The following is a 19394-nucleotide window of genomic DNA, read 5'->3' as shown; positions in this document are numbered from 1 at the left end:
TCAGCAGGGTGGTCCCCCCTAAGCATTTCTGCTTATAAATGGCATCTCAGTCTAGGATAAGAGCAACCCCAGGCCATGCGGCACCGTAAACCCCCCAAATAACTGCACCGCTCTTTAAACATAGAGCATGTGTGCGCGTGAAGTGAGTGTGCTGCTGAAAGAGGAGTAGCCTAAGGACCAGTGGCCAGGCTTTTAGGAGGAGGCTGTGTGACCGTCTCTCAGTTCAGAAAACATACCTCAGTCAAGAGTAGCTGGAAAACCATTTCAAGATATGGCTAGCATATGCAAAGGCCTAACTGAGCCTGTTTAATCCCCCTTTGAAACTGTCCAAGATGGCAAGAGAATGGAAAGGGTACCTCCTATCTCAGCCTCAACTGCTAGCAGAGTTCATTCCCATAGAAAGCTCGGCAAGGGCCGACCGGCTGGTGCGGGCCTGGTGTTAACTCCACAGTGCCACCTAACGAGGAAAGGCGCCTGAGAAAGCAGCAGGCTCAGAAAGTAACCCAACAAGTGAGAACTGGGTGGCAGAAGAAAGCAAATCTGACATGCTTCTTTAACTGGGAGCTCTTCCTTCCAGACTGCACGTCCATCAGCAGCGCTGGGAGCCCCGTTCCAGATCCCTAGAACTTGCTAACCAACCCGCTCCAGGTCATGGAGGATATCGATCAAGGGCTCTCTCTGTACACGATAATGCTATCATTTTATAAACACCTGGCTCACAAAACAACCATTTCTGAGGTCTCTTGCTGTGGACAGTGCAGAGCTGACAACACTGAATGAAAGAGGTCAGGGGAAGAAGGGAAGGAAGCAGGAACAAAACAAAAACAGGTTATTGTTCGACTCTGCGTCAGGAAGCCAAATGCTCAGCTACGTCAGGAGTCAGCCTGAATTTTTTAAAACACGCTCTATTATAAAGGGCTGGAGAGCAAGTTAGCAAAGCCAACATGATGCCCATGAGTCAGACCCCCTAAGGGATGAGGACGAATGTTTGTGGGGGGCGTCCCCTGGATTTCCAACATCCCACTGCTGGGAGAACCAGGGAGATAAGAAAATTTTGACCAGCTGTCTTTGGCTGGCCTCCCACCAGTCAGGAAAGAGCAAATCCAATCAAATGTTTTTATTTAGACTCACATCGAAGAGGTCAAACAGTAACAGGATTTATACAACTGCTTAAGTGAAGACAACATCCCCTCAGGATGCAATTCCCCTGCTGTGAATGTGAGCACTACATCGGCCATTCCACTGAAAAGAAACAAAGTCCCTCTCATCCTAATCCCTCTCCCCTGTTTAATGCACGTCCAGATCAGGAGGATGAAAAGAACGGACAGCTGACCCTCTCAAGGGCCATGAAAGGGAGTGGCCCCCACAACAGCTGTCAGGAGAAAAAAAACGATGTTCATTTCCCAGAGAGCTTTGCAGCACCGTCACCTGAGCCATGAACATAACGAGGTTTAAATTACTGTACCAATCACTAAAGTGAGGTGGCAGCAACAGGAAGTCACCTGGAATCACAAAATACTCTTGAGTATTAATAGATAAAGCCCAAGCTTGGCTGGATAATGGTCTACTGGGGCAAGGAGATGGTTTAAACCTGAATAAAAGGAAAATCTAACAGACTACAGCTCAAACTGCGTGCTGCCAGCATGTATCTGAGGTCAGAAACACCCCCCCCACTTCCCCCACACACCCACCAAGGAAATAATACACGCCCACAGGGCCCCCAAGGGATGAGTGAAGCAGGCAGCCAGGTGAGCTCTCTACTAGCGGTCAAACACAAAAGTCTCCTGCTTTGTAGCACTGAAATTCTGGCTTTTCACCTCTCGGTGCCACTCTGCCAAGATGAAGATTTGCCAGAATCACCCTCCTCCATTGACCAGCTGTTGCAGATACAGAATTCAGAAATCTAGGGAATATGCCAGGGTGGGGAGGCCTTGACATCTGGAAACCTGGAGTTACAATAAGGCAGGTGCTTCCCTCCAGCACATTCTCTGCTGTGACTTCATTTGCAAGGTGGAAACCTGTTCACGAGAAACACGACTAGGATCCACCAACTCATTTCACAAGAGGAGGACCAATGAAAGGTCAAATGGAGCGGGCAGGACGTGAGCCAACAACCCCTAAGTGAAAGGCACGGCATTCAGCCATTACCGCTACTGAAGGCCTCCTTCTATCAGATCCTTGATAAGTTACAGGTGTATCCGGCCAAGATTTCAATAATGAACAGGCTGCCCATTCAAACCACATAAAGTGTCCCCAGCCTTATATAAAATAAGGGTCTGAATTTGTTGTGCTGTGAGCTCATGCTATTCCGTCTCACCTATTGTCCGGAGGACAGCTTTATGCCTTTGCTGCAGCAGAACTATATGGAGCGATGACTGAAGGCTGTAGTGTAAGTTCAATAAAAGGAAAAGAAACTGGAAACACATGGTGGAAGGAAAAGTGCTAAGGAATTTATTCTGCACTATCAGGAAATACTTTTAGAATGCATCAGTCAACCAGGAATCCTGCAGATCCCTTATTTAGCAAATCGATGGGACTCCCTTCAGCCACACATAGATTATCTTCTTTTAAAATTATTATTTTTACTATTAAATTTTTCAAAATATTAACTCCGAAACTTAAGTCTGGAACTGCATTTGCTTCAAGATATATTTTTATCCCACATTCATCACTGTAGCATCTGAGCACCTTCCAGCCGCACATTAAACAACTTGACTAGAGCTGGGTAGATAATGGATTTTTTGGTTTGCTGGCAATCCAAAAAAAATCATTTCACATCAAACTGAGACAACATTTTTGGTGAATCAAAAAGTAAAAAAAAAAAAAGTTTTGGGTTGAATGAAATTTTAGTTGTTTTGATTAAATGATAAAAGTTGCTCAATTAACAAAATAATATTAAAGTCACTTTCCAAACAAAAAGTTGTTTTGAACTGGGGAAAAACAACTTTTTGCTTTGAAATTTTCAAAATTAAATGCTTTTCTCTTGGAATATTTTTTTTAACTGAAACAATTTGGCAAAGTCGCCACAAATTCACAAAGTGTTCTGTAGTCACCGTGTCTGCATTTTTTGCTGAGAAAAGATTCAGTCAAACAAATTCACCCAGTTTTAGATGACTCACATCCGTACAAGCTTACAGATGGGAGGGATAGCTCAGTGGTTTGAGCATTGGCCTGCTAAACCCAGGGTTGAGAGTTCAATCCTTGAGGGGGCCACTTAGGGGTCTGGGGCAAAATCAGTACTTGGTCCTGCTAGTGAAGGCAGGGGGCTGGACTCAATGACCTTTCAGGGTCCCTTCCAGTTCTATGAGATACGATATCTCCATTAATTTAATTTAAATTTAAACACAGAGTATGGCCCAGCTGCACTAAAAAAAACACCCAAAATTTAACAGTTAGAACCATATAGCTACCACCTAGACTAACACCTTTAGATTCGTGGAGGATGACATATTGTGGTCAAGGCAACCACCTTATATAGCTAAGGTACCTTACCTCCCTCACAAGAGAGAGAGAGAGAGAGAGTGTGTGTGTGTGTGTATACACAAGCTAAACACACTGCTCTTCTAAGAGCATTTCACCCTACCTACACAACACTGTAACCCTACTGGACTACAATTAGATTTCAATGTGGTTCAAATCTGGTTTAAAGTCAGCATGGATAAGGTTTTTCATAGGTGAGGGCGGTGGAGGGCTTGGACAGTGGAAATTTCATTCTGAGGGTCTGATCCCAAATTAAAATACATCTAAAGCATGTACGTGTTTTTGGGGCGTAAGGAGCGAGGAGGAAAAGCATAGCAAAGCCGTTTAGTGTCCAGAAGTCCCTTTTGCTATCACTTATCTAAGCACCTCACCACATTGACTGTATTTATCCTCACAAACCCCGTGGGTAGGGCAGTGCTGTTATCCTCATTTTGCAGACGGGGAACCAAGGCACTGAGAGGCTAAGTGACTTGCCCGGGGTCACGCAGGAAATCTGTGGAAGAACGGGGACCTGAAACCAGGTCCCTCAGTCCCAGGCTAACACCCTAACACTGGGCCATCCTTCTTCTCATTCAGTTCTGCTGCTTGTCCACTTGCAATACCCCAATGAGGAATTAACAGGCTCTTGGGAAGGTGGACTCCCTTACAGATTTCTCTTAAGTTCACTCTAATTATAATTACAATACAGCTCACCATTGACCCCCCTCCACGATACACAAGTCTTCTTGTGGCCAACTTCACTGGCAAAGAAAATTGTACCAGAACTGATGGCTAGAACCCAAATCAAAGTCAGCTTCCAACCCAAGCTCCACTAACCACATGCAAGCAGAAAAAGGTGACTAGAGAAAGAAGGCCCTTTCAATGCCAAGAACAATTGCCTACTTAAAAAAAAAAGAAAAGACAACTATAATAATGGACCAGCTGTTTAAGCCCTATAGAATCCACAACACCAAACAAAAAGGAACTTAACTAGTCAAAGAACAAGCCCCAGCCACACACACAAGGAGGCAATGGAGAAGGGCAAGTTTCATTGTGTCCTGACACAGGTGCAGGACCAGAACGGCTGTTCAGCAGAACAAGTGACATTCTTCAGTGAAAAGTTCACTTTAATTCAAGGGCTGCTGGATCAGCTTGCTGCAAAAAGAAATCTCACACACACACCCAGCATATGAAAATCTCCCTACGGATCTAGGCTTCGGTATCGAGGAGAGAGTCCCAAATCTGTGGCAGCTTTGCGGAAACTGCTACTGAACTCGAGTCTGCAGAGAGCGGATGCAGGATTGAGGCCGAGATGCTTGTTGATCAAGAGTTTATTTTTAACAGCCCATGGGAGGAACGAGCAGCATATCGTAACTGACTGATTATTTAAAAGCAAGGAAGTTTATGAATCACGGCTGTGTTTTGCAGAGTTTGGGACTATGTTAAAAAAAAGACTGGAGTGAAACAAGGATGAGGGACCCTGGACAGAGAATTAATCCCAAACACCCTGCGTTTCAGAGACCAAGACATCAATTTAGCATAGTTTGAATTTCTTTTTTTAATTAAAGACACGAGAAACCATTGTACATTGGCAGCCTTCATTTTAACTGCAATGTCATACAATTTTAACTTCAATTAAAAACAAAAATTATCAAATTAGACCAACAAACCAAAACCATGTAACTACTCGAGAACCTCCAGGTGGTTCCATTACTGATTAATTAAATAAAAAAAACCTGTTTGGATTTGCATCTCCCCAGGAAGCAATATTATGTCACTGGCGGAGTTTCATATTAATACACCTCTACTCCGATATAACGCGACCTGATACAATACGAATTCGGATATAACGCAGTAAAGCAGCGCTCCGGGGGATGTGTGTGTGGGGGGGGGGGGGCGGGGCGGGCTGCGCACTCCGGTGGATCAAAGCAAGTTCGATATAACACGTTATAGGTGAAACCGGGTTAAGATTTTTTGGCTCCCAAGGACAGCGTTATATAGGAGTAGAGGTGTATATGCAAGAAATCAGCAACAGTGCCCAGGTTTGGAATAAAAAGACATACACCGAGGACCCGAATGCCATATAATCCTGGCACTTTGTGAGCTTTCATGCAGTTTTTCCAGCACTAACCATTCCTAAATGCATTGTTTTTAGTCAGCCAGACAGGAAGACTACTTTTTTTGGAGTCAGATCTCTCCTGGTTGTCAGTCAACGTGAGCAGAGTTCGCTATAACACTTCCCCACTCGGACAAATCCACAGACAAAGGAGAAGGGAGCAAAAGCAGGGGACAGTCTCATCACTTGCCCACTCCAACGCCAAACCCATCAGACGTGCCTGCAGCACGGTACTTCCAGCACTGGCACCTCCTTGACACCATCCACTCGTCAGCGGGGGCCACAGGGGGACTGAATGAAGTCAGTCTCTTACCAAGTTGGGTGCGTATCTGACACGCAACTGTACAGCAATTTCAGCCTCTGCACTAACTTACTTCTCCAGATTGCTAAATATGCCAGATTTTCAAATGAAGGCATCGCCCGATGGCCACAGACTCAGGGTAGGAATCCAGCATTGCGGCTTCTTCTATGGGTAACACGCACGGGAGGGGTACGAATCAACAGCCTGACCCTCCCATTAGCGGGGAGAGGGGGAAGGTCATTCATTCATTCCGATTCATTTCACCTTCTAAGTCCAGAGTTGTATGGCGAGCAGGCCAACATTTACTCTGAACACGTTAGGGTCCTATCGTGTGTCACACGGCTTTGCACCAGCAGCTGCCACGGACAGGGCAGCGTGAGCATTTTAAAACAAAAACAAGCTTCAAGACAGCAGTTTAATTTGGGGCAGGGGGGACTGGCCCCACACTCAACCAGTTCACATTGGCTCAATGAGGTTTTAAAGCTCAACAGTGCTATCTAGACAGAGAAGCTGGCAAGACAACTGAAAATCCATGCTCCCGACCTTAGCTTGGGGAGACTGAGCGTACAAAGCCCATTCAGAGTCCATCTTGACTCTCGTTGCTGGGCTGGGCCCCCAATTCCCCACAGCGTATTGCGGGAGAAGAGAATTAATTCCCTGCAACTCCCTGAGCTACAGGGGGGACCCCAGATACCACCCCTGAACGCGTGGTGCTGTCCTGGTTAGCCGGGTTGGGCCAGTTGCAGGGAATTAATTCTCCTCTCCCACAATACACTGTGGGGAATTGGGGGCCCAGTCCAGCAACGAGAGTCAAGAGCGCTGTGCCAAAAGGAGAACCAACGGGTGCAACGGGATTACATCACCTTTCCTAGGACTTGGCTGAAGTGAGCCAAGACCTTTGCTATGGACTTCGGTTAAGGGGAGCCTATGTGCTTGGCTCTTAAAAGGGCAGCACATTGTTTATACGCCCTTTTGCTGATGAAGGACTCCACAAAGGTGGTTTGGGGAAGAACGCTCTTTCAGTACCAGGTAGGCATTCCCGGTAGGCGTACAGAATTCTTTCCCGCTCCAGCAGGCTTGTTGACTCCCGGTAGTAAAAGCAGCATTCAGCACTTTATTGTAATCTTTCCCATTGGCTTCCTGGATTTTGGTGCACACCTAAAAAAAGGATATTGGCTACATAGGGAAGAAAAAAAGATCTCACCGGGCCAAGGGCATGAGACAACCTGAGACTGAAAAAGTTTCTGCCATCCTGGACCCGGATTGTCTGCATACTATAGCGCATAACTCCTACTGGAGACAAGGTCTTCTGAACATAACGTACGGGACTGGAGCAGCTCTTTGTACATTAAGAGGTGACAACACACAGATCTCTAACGGCTGGAAAGCACTGTGTAAATTCTCAGCGTAAGTACTATTACTCTTCCATTCTACAATTCATAGACGCTAGGACTGGAAGGGACCTCGAGAGGTCATCGAGTCCAGTCCCCTGCCCTCTCTTACTGAATCAAGTCCTTTGCAGATGTCATCCCCAGTCAACGTCCATGTTCACCTACAAGAAAGGAGTTCTCAAAGCGCGAGCTACTGCCTTTTGCCAGCCTGCACTCACTGTCTTGATGGCTGAACCCAAAAGAAAAATCCGAAACAGGGAAAGTGTGAGGCTTCCAAAAGCATCTGACCAGGTCTTCTTATTTGTATTACCATAGCCCCTAGGAGCCCTAGTCATGAAGCAGGACTCCACTGTGTTAGGTGCTGTACATTTTTAATGCTATTTGGTGTATTACAGTAGCACCCAGGAGCCCTAGTTATGGAGCAGGACCCCATGGTTCTAGCCGTGTTCAAACACAGACCAAAAAGATTGTCCCTGTTCCAATCTAAGTAACCGCTTTCCACAATCAAGGACCATCCTTAGCCACAGTGACAGTGTGTAAGATTTTCAGGGGGGAGCAGCTCTGGAACAGCTGGTTTAAGAGCCTCAAGGAGAAAAACTTTTTGTAACCATCTCCAACAGCAGCTTCAGGACAGTCCTGTGCTTGTATAATGCCTAGCAAAACGGCGCCTGATCTTGACTGGCCCATAGGCATTACGGTAATAAACAGGGTTAATACTACTACTTAGCATGCAATAGCCGCCTGCATATTTATGCTCACGCAAGAGTCAGAACATCCTGGGAATGGGAGCAGGCCATTGAATTCTTTGGATGCCTTTCCCTGTTTTCCTCATTTGCACCTTCGAGTCATCTCTCATCTACCCAACACATCACATCCCTTTATTCCACAAGCACATCTCATGACATCTGCTGGAAAGATCTGGTCCCAATTCCCTTCCTTTGCTCCAGACTAACATCCCATCTGCAGTTTTGTTCTTTGCTGGCATGATCCAGATTTTTAAGGAAGCCACCAGCAACTGGGGTGTTTTCAACACCCATATATTACGTTTTAAAGTTCCCGGGAAAGAGGAAGCTTTTCTCTGGACTGTAACAAACAGATCGAGTCCCAGTCTAGAAGCCAAAAAAAGGGAGCGTGAGCAGAGCTGTGTGGGAAAAGAGACAGATCAAAAGCTCCCCCGTTTTACAGCCAGTCAACGGAGAGGTGACCAGACAAGTCAGATACAATTACGTGATGCCATGGGACTCTCAAGGAGATGGGAAGTGTGCCAAGCCCTCCCAACCAGGCACATTTGCTCTGCTGCTACCAGCCAGACACCTCATTATGGCAAGTCACATGAATATGACATTTAAGCAGATAGGATCATTAAGAAAGCCAAAGGGGTTTTTACTGCCACAGAGGAAAGCAACGAGATAACTACATCGTGAAGCGCTTATGAGAACCACGGGTCTGCAGTTACATCAAAGAACAGCTAACTGGGCGAAGGCCTCCGTGGTCTCTCTGCTACATAACAATCTAGACAGAGCTAGCACCTGTGGGCAGAGGGAGAACACAGAGTCTCTCTTCCCTCCCAAGAGCAAGTGTCTACTGGACACGCACAGATTCCTGAGCTGACAAGCAGATCAGCACAGAAATAATCCCAGCAGTATCGCTCACCTACCGCACATCTGAAATGTTCTGGGAACAGAAGGACAGCCCAGTGCAGCCCCTCCCATAGCCTGAGAGGTATCCAGCATCAGTCTCACCTGGGACCAGCAGAGCGCTTACTGAGATGCACAGGCACCACCTGTGCCCCGTACTGTGTAAACATAGGAGCCGGTCCCCCTGCAGTTGAAGGAGGAGGTAGGAATGGAACAATCTTGTCACAATTACCCTCAGATCACTAACTCCTTGTATTTCAGGGATGATTTTCAACAGCCTCTGGGCTCTACAAAGAGTCCAGTTATACCGGAAAAGGCTTGTTAGCATGGCTGGTTCTCACACCGGCAGATGGCATGTGCCGACAGCAACGAGACCTGCTGCCTACCCAAGGTGAGAAGGGATATTTGCGGGGACGTGAGAGAAGTGTGTTGTCAGCACATAGGCTCCAACTTCCCATCCAGGGCGGTGAAGTCATTCACCTGAGGATACCGGGGAAGTGTGCCGCCCTCAGCTGCACCAGAGGGGGATATTATGGGGCGCTTCCCCCCATGACAATTAGCCACTATTCACAACAAGGTGAGGAATTGGAGCTTTGCCTGAACATCAAACAAGCCTTGCATTTAAAGGGCAGCCAGGAAGCCAAGAGGCACTTCAAAAAAGAAAGCCACTCTCCCCCATACAGAACGCCATGAGGATATGCAATGCAAAACCACCGCAGCAATTCACACCTTAATGCCCCAACTGGGCTCATGGCTCGTGCTGCATATCAAAAAACAACCTGAATTGGCCCTCCGGTAACACAGGAGAGATCTAAAAGAGGAGAGATTTTTACATAGGCAATGGGGAAAGTGCCCTCCAGGAGCCAGAGAGCCCAGCAATCTACTCCCCTCTGCAAGGTGAGCTTCAAGAGGATCCGTGGCACGTGCATCAATTCCCAAAGGGGACAGTAAAGGAGAAACAAATTCCTACCAAATCCTTAGAGCAGGGATCCAGTTTCCACAGAAAAGGCCAGCCAAGGGCCCTCATCTTCCTACAAATGCTGATGGATTTGAACAAAGATGCACTAAACGGGATGCAAGAGTGAGCAGCGAGGGCTAGAGCGAATTGCAGCCTCGTTAACCGGCTGCTTTGAGACACCGTTTCCAGTCACTTCACGATGGAAGGCAGGACAAGGGTGAAACAGTAGACTGGGCACACCAGGGAAAGCACACAGAGAACCAGTTTAAAGAAAGCTTGGTCTGGACACCCGGTCCAGTAAACATGGCTGCAAGCAGAGCTAATACATAGGAAGACGTGAAAACAACATTTTCCTTCAATGGTTAAAAACACCAGGGGCAGGGGAGAAGCCCTGAGAGGCACCAGTTCACCCAGTGCTCCCCTTTTACAGCTGTCCCCAACAGCATCAAAGAGAGGATATGAGAGGTGCAGATAGATACACGATACAAGAACTGCTCACTCGAAGACTTGGCCATTCCCAGCCCTTCAAAGAACAATAGGGTGTTGAAGGTAACAGGTAGGCTGTGGAAGAGGCCCCACAGTCCCATCAGCAAGGCCCATTCACATGTCCATGGCAGCATGTGCGGGTTGTAATACAGATCGTAATGCATCTGTGGGAACTTTTGCTCAGACGTTCTCCCAGCTTCTGTCTACAGTCTCAGGACACGGGAAAACACGGGCATCAAACAGGAACATGTTCAAGCCTAAGAGGTGGCAAGCACTGGCCAGAGAGACGAAAGAAGGGGTTTCAAGGTAGTAACAGTTCTAACCACACGCATTATCCTTGCCTAGCCAGGAAGTCCCTTAGCTTCCTCCCCACATAAAACAGAAAATGCAGCACTCTTTCCTCAGAAAGGGCAGGACACTCCTGCCGATTTGGTCCAGCTGGTCCTATTTTCAGAGAGGAATGGAGCAGTCATTCCACCCACTGGTCCTTTTGAAGTAAGGGCCACTTAGCCATACTCCCTTGGAAAGACCACCCTCTGACAGACAGCACCGTAAGCCAGTCAACATTCGCGCCTGCCTTTTCCAAGCCCTCTGCTCAAGGTCAGGTTTTCCCTGTTGCACTGGAAGAGAAGAGTCCATTGTAAGTTTCCACAGAGCATGAGAGAGGGGGGAAGTGCCATCTCTGGAGGAAATTTCATCTGTCTCAGAATGCAGCCCCCCTTTTCCAGAACACCTCAAGACCCATTTGCTCCTATGACATGAGTTTCAGCCCCACAGGAAGAGAGGCAGCAAGGTGGGGAGGCAGGGACTGGATGCGCTCTAACAGGTCTTTCCCCCCATTAACTACTGGACCATTGGCCTGGTTTTCAGAGGGCTGAGCACCCAGGCATCCCAGTTAAATCAGCGGGAGCTGTATGTGATCAGCAGCCTATGATCCTAATATGCTGTTACCCCAGACACAATACACTCAATGGCAGTGTTCTACAGAAAAAACGAATGACTTCCGAACAGAACCATGTTAACCCTTCCACAGCTTTCCCTGGAACATAACATAAGAATGGCCCTACTGGGTCAGACCAAGGGTCCATCTAGCCTTGAATCCTGTCTTACGACAGTGGCCAGTGCCAGGTGCCCCAGAGGGAATGAACAGAACAGGTGATCAAGTGATCCATCCCCTGTCGCTCATTCCCAGCTTCTGGCAAACAGAGGCTAGGGACACCATCCCTGCTCATTCTGGCTAATAGCCATTGATGGACCTATCCTCCATGAACTTATCTAGTTCTTTTTTGAACCCTGTTATGCTCTTGGCCTTCACAACATCCTCTGGCAAGGAGTTCCACAGGTTGACTGTGCGTCGTGTGAAGAAATACTTTTTTGTTTGTTTTAAACCGGTCTATTAATTTCATTTGGTGACTCCTAGTTCTTGTGTTACGAGAAGTAGTAAACAACACTTCCTTATCTACTTTCTCGATACCACTCATGATTTTACAGACCTCAATGATATCTCCCCTTAGCCGTCTCTTTTCCAGGCTGAAAAGTCCCAGTCTTATCAATCTCTCCTCATACGGAAGCTGTTCCATACCCCTAATCATTTTCATTGCCCTTTTCTGAACCTTTTCCAATTCCAATAGCTGCTGTCTGTGTTCCTAAACCTATATGGCTCCATCTGGTTTGTTAATGGGTGTCCAGAGAAGCCAACGTGACTTGAGCAGATCTGCTAAGGCCCAATGGATTGATTCCAATGGAAGATAATGGACAACTTTTTCAGCCTCCCAACTCAATCCACCGGGCCCCTAGCAGATCGGCTCAAGTCACATTGGCTTCTCTGGAGTGGGAGTGGGATGAGAACTGCAACAGGCTGTCCAATCGAAAACTCCTGCACCCTGGGGCAACGACAGAGTCCCAGGAACTCCATTTGTACCGAGGAGATGGACTGTTTGGCAGAAGAGTTCGACTGACACAGCCATTGACAGCTGCAAAAGAGATGGGGCAAGGTCTTATGAAAAACTGAGCAAGACCTATCGAAGCTGGGGAACTCTGTCCCTTCTCGTGTTCAACAACTGAGCAGAATTAGCGCTAATGAGAGAATCTAGAATGCAGTGCGGGGAAGTTTGCTGAGCTATTTGATCCATGACCACCGTCCCCGTCGGGACAGTGCACGTCGAGCAAAAATGTAGATCCCTGAATTAGCCCAGTACCCCCAAATCAACACCATGGAGTGTCAAGGTCAAACCCAATACCCAGGATATTTCAAAGCTTTTGTCCCCAACACTAAGAAACCCTGCCTTTACCTAGCACATAATCCCTTCCCGTAGTGCACATCCCCAGGGATCCACACACCAAATTTTTTTCTGATTCTTTCCCAGTGGAAATTGAAGCCAATGTCACTGATGGAGACCTCAAAGCTCCTTCAATACCATCACGCCCCCTGCTGGGAAGACGACGCCTGTCAGGACTCGGCCCTGAAAGAATGGGATTTAAAGGGTGTACCGGGAGCTACTTCAGAATGCTCTTTACAGAACCCCAGAAGACAACACGGCAGAGCGCGCGCACACACACACACCATGCTGTAATTAGGCTTCTTGTACTGAAGAGGTCCACACAGCCAAGTGTGAGCGGCCTCTATAGAACTAAAGGGATCTCCTATGTCTCAGCCAGCACCGGGACAACCACAAGCGGTGCACAGAAACAATTCTTATTTCACTCCTCTTGGCTGGTCCCTGGGCCTGTCTATCTTAAAACTGGACTCTCTGGCTTAGGCCGAGAACTGTTCCTGTCTCCTCCTCACTTGGTAAGGAGGAAGTAATCCAAATCACAGCCAGTGAGCAAAGTTCAGCTGGCCAATTACTAAGAGAACAGCGGTAACTGGCTGATTTAACTGACACTCCCCTACCCCCAACCATAAACCTAACCTTGTACCATTCGTTCATGCAAGCAAGATCATTATTGATTCCTGGTGCAGACATAATCAGCCTTGCAGAACATGTTCAAATAGGAACAGCGCCCTCTTGTGGCATTCACCAAGCAAACAGCACTGTTGTTCACTGCAGTTCTACCAACAATTCCCTTGTCTCACAAGGAGCAAAATCCAAAGAATACAGAAAGCACCTTACCTTAGCCCCTTGCTCGTCCACTGAATTACTACCTGCCAGCAAAACAGAAGAGGAAGAAGACATCAGTCGCTTTATCGGCCAACACTGTGCAACATGAACAGTTACAAACAGGTCCCAGAACCCATGTGTACACCCGGGCACATTAAAAATTTGAAGGCCTCAAGCCAACAAACAGATCTCTGCAGAGAAACTTCCCCAGCCCGAGAAGTTGTGGCACAAGATGTCCCTGCCTCCCCACTTTGTTCAGATCAAAAAGCACCCAATGCAAATCAACGATGCAATTATTCCATTTATTTGTGTGAGACTTTGTGCAATAAGTAGAGTATTACGTGAAGGTAGTGATCACGAACGATTCCAGGTTGACAGCTCTGGAAACAGAAGACTACATTATAAACAGACTGCAATAGTATAGACTGTCTCACTAATGGGTCTCAGTTCTGTGCCAGAGATATCAATGCTAAGTTTCCAGAAAAACATTTTTAAAATTGCCATTAAAATACAAGCATCCCTTAAAAAAAACAAAAAAAACAGCAGTCTTGGTACTATGTTGAGATATCAACAAACCACCTTCCCGGCTAAACTGACTGGCCAGACACCTTTTGCATGAAGGTCGGATACTACAGTGATGGGTGTCATGTAAGTATCGAGACAGACCAACGAAGGGAGGTCTAGTGGATTAAATTGCAGGCTCTTTGGGCTAAGGACCATACCTATGTGTGTTTGTACAGCACCTAGCACAATAACGCCTAGCTTTATTTAGTGCTTTTAGATCTCAAAGTAATTTATGTAGCACTCATAAAAAGAATGTCAGGGTTAGATTTCCCATGCTGGGTTCCTTTAAGAACATCTGAAGAAGGGAGGTTTTTTCCCCACGAAAGCTTATGCCCAAATAAATCTGTTAGTCTTTAAGGTGCCACCGGACTCCTTGTTGTCCTTTAAGAACTGACTATCTGATGAGTCTGGGCGTGTACCATTTACAAAGGAGGTCAGGATCATTAGCTCCCCTTCTACAGATGGGGCCCTGATCCTGACTGGGATCTCTGAACACCACGGTAATATAAATATTAAATAAAAATGGAGAGAACAGAACTCCTGGGTTCTATTCGTGACCCTGATACCGACTTGTTGTGTAGCAAGTCACTGGCATGCACCGTAAGCATCTATACAATAGGAATAATGATCCTTCACAGCCTTGCAATGGGGTTGTGAGCTTTGTAAAAGACTTGAAATCCTTGGAAGAAAGGTAATAAAATACAGCCAGTTATTGGGCAGGGGGAAATCAGCTGCTAGAGAATAATCAGAAGAGCACTGAGAATAAACACATTTGCTGGCATTTTTATATAATTGTTAATACAGTTATATCCCAAATGGATTGGAACAGCTTACCAAAGATATAGATAACTGCTATCCCACTACCAGCTCCCATTAGCCCTGCTATCCGGAGCACCATTTTCTTGGCATAGGCTGTATTTTCCTTCCGTTTCTTCTCCTGCTGCTCATCAGAACTGGAGCCTTTCCCATCTCCTCCCTCTGTTGACTACCCATGGAGGGTGGAAAAGAGAAAAGATTTAAGTTAGCAGGTGTGAAAGTGACAGAAGTCAAGGTTCATAGCTACAGAGAAGAGAGCCACACACAGGCAAATAACTGACTCGCTGGTCTCAAAACCTCTAGAGAAAAATTCCACTGGCCTTTCTGTTTAGTACCAGAACGTGATTATAGAACCTTTTACAGAACTCCCCGTCAAATGAATAAAGAAAGCAATTAACATAATCAGAGAAACTAGAGATGGACAGGATCCATTATATCATCTAGCCAGACATCAGATTAGCAAATTCTTCAGCCTTTACAGTATAGATCAGTGGTCCCCAATGCGGTGTCCGGGGGGGGGGGGGGGGCGCCATGGCGCCCACCGGGGCATCTATGTGCGCCCGCGTACTGGCCGGCGGACAAGCATCTGCCGAAATGCCGCCGAAAAGCGGTGTCATCAAGAGGCATCGCCACCGAAATGCCTCTGAAAAGCGGCGTCTCCCAGAGGCGTCGCCACCGAAATGCTGCTGATTTTTGGTGGCAACGCCTCTTGACGTTGCCACTTCTCGGCGGCATTTCGGCGGATGCTTGTCCACTGGCCACGGTCCTCGGTGGGTCGTCGTCCGGCGCCCGGAAAAGGTTGGGGACCACTGGTATAGACGGTATCCTTCGAAATGTGAAATGACTGTAAGTCAATATAGTGGAGTCTGCCTGAATACGCAGACTGCCTGAAACAATAGCTCTAAAAGGAGCATTAGCTTCATTCATTCAAAGGGAATTCTGAATCCCAATGAGGCAATTCAATGTCAACAATATTACCTATTTTTATGCTGATCAAGCATACAAGAGGAAGATTTGTGCAATCCACTGAGCATGGCACCTCGTGATGGCGTTGTTAGAGTAAGTACCACCATTCCCCCCCCCCCCCCCCCATTCTGACCCCACATCTAGTCCAGCCATCTCAGCCTGGGAAGACTGGTCTCTCCTAAGGTTTCTCTGCATTATTAATGAGGCACAAACACACACTATCAAATGTTGTGCCAACCGGAGAAAACCCCTGACCCCAAGAAAATAGCATCAGACTTGCAAAATTCTCCTCATCCACTTGCTTGGGGAGAGTAAAGTACAAGGCTTTTTCATTAGTGATCAGATGTCATGGCAAAGGGTAGAGCAGAGTGGGTTTTGTTCTTAGCGTGGTAAGTTTTCATGACAATTTTACAAGACTGCTTTAAAGTTCTGCTACCAGGTACTTTCCCCTTACGTTTTGGAGGGTTAAAATAAACCACTGGGGAAATGTTTGCACCCGAGCCTGAAATCTGAATGCCAAGTCTTAACCAGAATACAATTGTGTTTAGCAACCATTGGAGAGAGCTGAGATATTAAACCCAGAACAACTATAAAAACAGCAATAGGTTTACTTTTTACTCCCGTGGTTAAAAACCTAATAGCACTGTAAAGACTCATACCCACTGAAAAGTAGGATGGACGAATATGACGATCCAAGCAGAAATATGGTCACGAGACCAAGATTAAACACCCAGCTGCCTTTTTGAAAACTACCACAGGAACTGTACAGCTTCTAAGTGGTCAGGAAGCTCTGAGCTAGATCGCAACTTCCCTGTACCACCCAGCACTCCCTAGTACCATGTCAGGGCATTGAGGCTGGCACAGGCAGATGAGCACATCCCCCATTGAGATACCCACACAGCTCCCTGCAGCACCCTGGGTTTTTCCTGGTTGCGTCTCCTCCAAACACTGACCAGCTCAAACCATGCGAGATGCGACAGGCAAACAGTCTGGCACATAAAGCGTGAGTGAGTGAAGGACAGCAAGGGAAGCGCCAGTGCCAAAAGGGAAGATACAGCGACAGAGAGTAAGAATTCTCTCCCACCCCAGGTTTACTGGGAATATCCTAATTTCCACAACCTGCTTGTGGGATGTTTTGGGGTCTTGGCGTTAATTCTGGAGCCTAATACATTGGGTTGGGACAGGACAAAACTGACTCTGCGAGGCCTTTCAAGCGACATTTCAGCAGCGCCACCTTGTGACAGACAGGTAGAGGTCCTGATGACCTTTCTGCCGAGGTCATGCCTGCCTCTCAAGGCCAAGTGGTGGCCATTTCTGACAGTAAGCCAGACAGGGTCTTGTCCCATCCAATGACAACTCCCCTTTTCCCTAATCCCTGCCCCTTGCCCCCACGCTCCCTAACTCCATCATACCCCATCAAACCCCGTCTTTCAATTCCCCATACACCATCCTCCCAACCAATTCAGAACCTCCCTCTCTGCTTTTCCTTCCCCACCTCTTCCCAGCCCCCCTTCCCTTTGGATGGCAACCCCGAGCCTTCCCCTCATACCCCCCACAACCATGCCTTCCCAGTCCTCAACCTTCCCAAACACCATCCTTCCTGCCCCCACTGACAAGCCCCCCACCCTAATCCCCTCCCAGCCATTTCTGGTCCTGCCCATAAACAAGGCATAGGGATAGCTCAGTGGTTTGAGCATTGGCCTGCTAAACCCCGGGTTGTGAGTTCAATCCTTGAGGGGGCCATTTAGGGATTTGGGGCAAAAGTCTGTCAGGGACGGTACTTGGTCCTGCTGTGAAGGCAGGGGACTAGACTCGATGACCTTTCAAGGTCCCTTCCAGCTCTATGAGATAGGTATATCTCCATATTAAAAAAAAAAAAAAAAAAAACACCTCACCACCCTTCCCCCACTCACTGATAACCCCCCATGCTCTCTTCCTTTCCACTGACAATGCCCTCAATCATTTTCTAATGTCCTCCCCCCGCACATACACCCCACCCTCGGTTGTAATAACTCGGCCTACAGATTTACCTCAACGGTGAGTTTATCTGTAAAAAGTGAGGGTAAGCTCATAAGATGTCACAATAACCTGTAACAACAAATGTTGAAGGGGAAAGGTATGAAAGGGAGACAGAAAGACTGAACTAGTCCAAAGAAAAAGGCCAACTGATATAACTCAAAGCTTGTGTTAAGATAATGCCTGGTAAACAAGGCAAATGCAGAACCAGAAATCAATGAACCAAAGCTGGTGTGTTGGAAACTAGGCCTAACTGATGGACAAAATAATGAGATGATGGGCTATTCCACCCATCGCTCTCTTTGTGGGTCCTTAAGGAAAGACTTTTGGGAGAAAAACTGGCTTCTGGAGTGAGCTTCACCATCATGGCTCCCAGCCCCCACGATCTCCTGGGACCCTGGGCCTTTGTCATCCCGAGCCTAAGAGATGCCCTGATCAGACAGGGCCAGAGAGAGGGACTCAGATGCCACTCCCACCTCTACAGGCTTCTGCTGAATCCCAAACAGGATCGGACTTTTAACAGCAGCAGCTCCAGCCCATCTCAACTAAGCTTCTTCCAAAGGACAGTGATTACCATCTTTGATACCATCTAAGAAGCTGTCAAATAGCAAGGGAGAATCCTCCTAAAAAGCTCTCTCCAGCCAAAGGGACAGGGAACAAGGGATGCTTATTTCATATTTTATGTTTCGAACGCTTGAACTGATTTTCCTTCTTTTCTGTATCTTTCATAAAAGGTTAGAAGGATTTTTAATGGTGTGTTAGCCATGGGACTAAGTAGGCTGAGCTCTCTGCATACCAAACCCCAGATCTTGTTTAATGCTACTTAATGATGGACAGTGACTGGGTTATGTTAACACCTTTGACCCCTGTACCCCATCTAAAGTAATACAACACCTCCCTCCCCCACTGACAACCACCAATTCTCCCTTCTTTGGTCCCCACCTTCTCACAATTCACACCCCATCCCTCCCCATCAATGACAAATCACCCCCTGGTCTCCCCCCAACGCCATCCATCCTCCCGCTCAGCCCACTTACAATCCACCCAACCCCTCCTTTGCTCCCTCTCAGCCCCATTCCTTCTCCAATTCCACCCCCCAACCGCTCACTGATATCCCCCTCACACCTCCTTTCTTCCCCCATTCACAGCCTCATTCCTCCTGTTCCCCCGCCCAGCATACCATCCGCCTCCCCACCCATGGACAAACCCCCAGTGCTGGATCTGATCTGTCCCCCACCCTACCCTTCCCCTCCCTCCTGAGTGCCGCCCCACCACCAACACACACACCCTACTTTTCTTATCACACCATCTCCCCCACAGAAACACCCCATCCTCCTCCCATCGACAACTGCACCTCTCCCACCAACAGCACTTAAAGTCCCCCACAATCAACCCTCCCTTCTCCTTTCTCCCCACCCACCATCCTCCCCCCATCAACAACCCTACTCCCCCTTCCATCTTCCCTCTTTCCCTGCCATGAAGACTACCCACCCCTCACTGCTCCTCCCTCTACCCCTCCTTCTCCTTCCCCAATAACAATTCCCACCCCCTCTCTAGTCTCTCCTCCCTCCTCTCAATCCCTC

General features: G+C 47.4%; 1 protein-coding gene across 1 annotated transcript in view; it reads right to left on the bottom strand.

Moving 5' to 3' along the window:
* TIMM50 (translocase of inner mitochondrial membrane 50) overlaps window positions 1–14994 on the bottom strand; it is a 44440-nt gene extending 29446 nt beyond the window's left edge. Inside the window, exons 1-2 of the mRNA XM_024217877.1 lie at window positions 14848–14994; window positions 13462–13493 (exon numbers count right to left, since the gene is read on the bottom strand). Coding sequence (XP_024073645.1) covers window positions 13462–13493; window positions 14848–14911 — 96 coding nt within the window. The 5' untranslated portion in view covers window positions 14912–14994. The remainder of the gene's footprint in view (window positions 1–13461; window positions 13494–14847) is intronic.
* Window positions 14995–19394: the final 4400 nt, after the last annotated feature.

This window comes from Terrapene carolina, unplaced genomic scaffold (genome assembly GCF_002925995.2).
Source record: "Terrapene carolina triunguis isolate 2854851 unplaced genomic scaffold, T_m_triunguis-2.0 Scaffold517, whole genome shotgun sequence".
Lineage (NCBI taxonomy): Eukaryota > Metazoa > Chordata > Testudines > Emydidae > Terrapene > Terrapene triunguis.
Note: the sequence above shows the minus strand (reverse complement) of the source record. Positions and strands in the feature narration are given on the sequence as shown.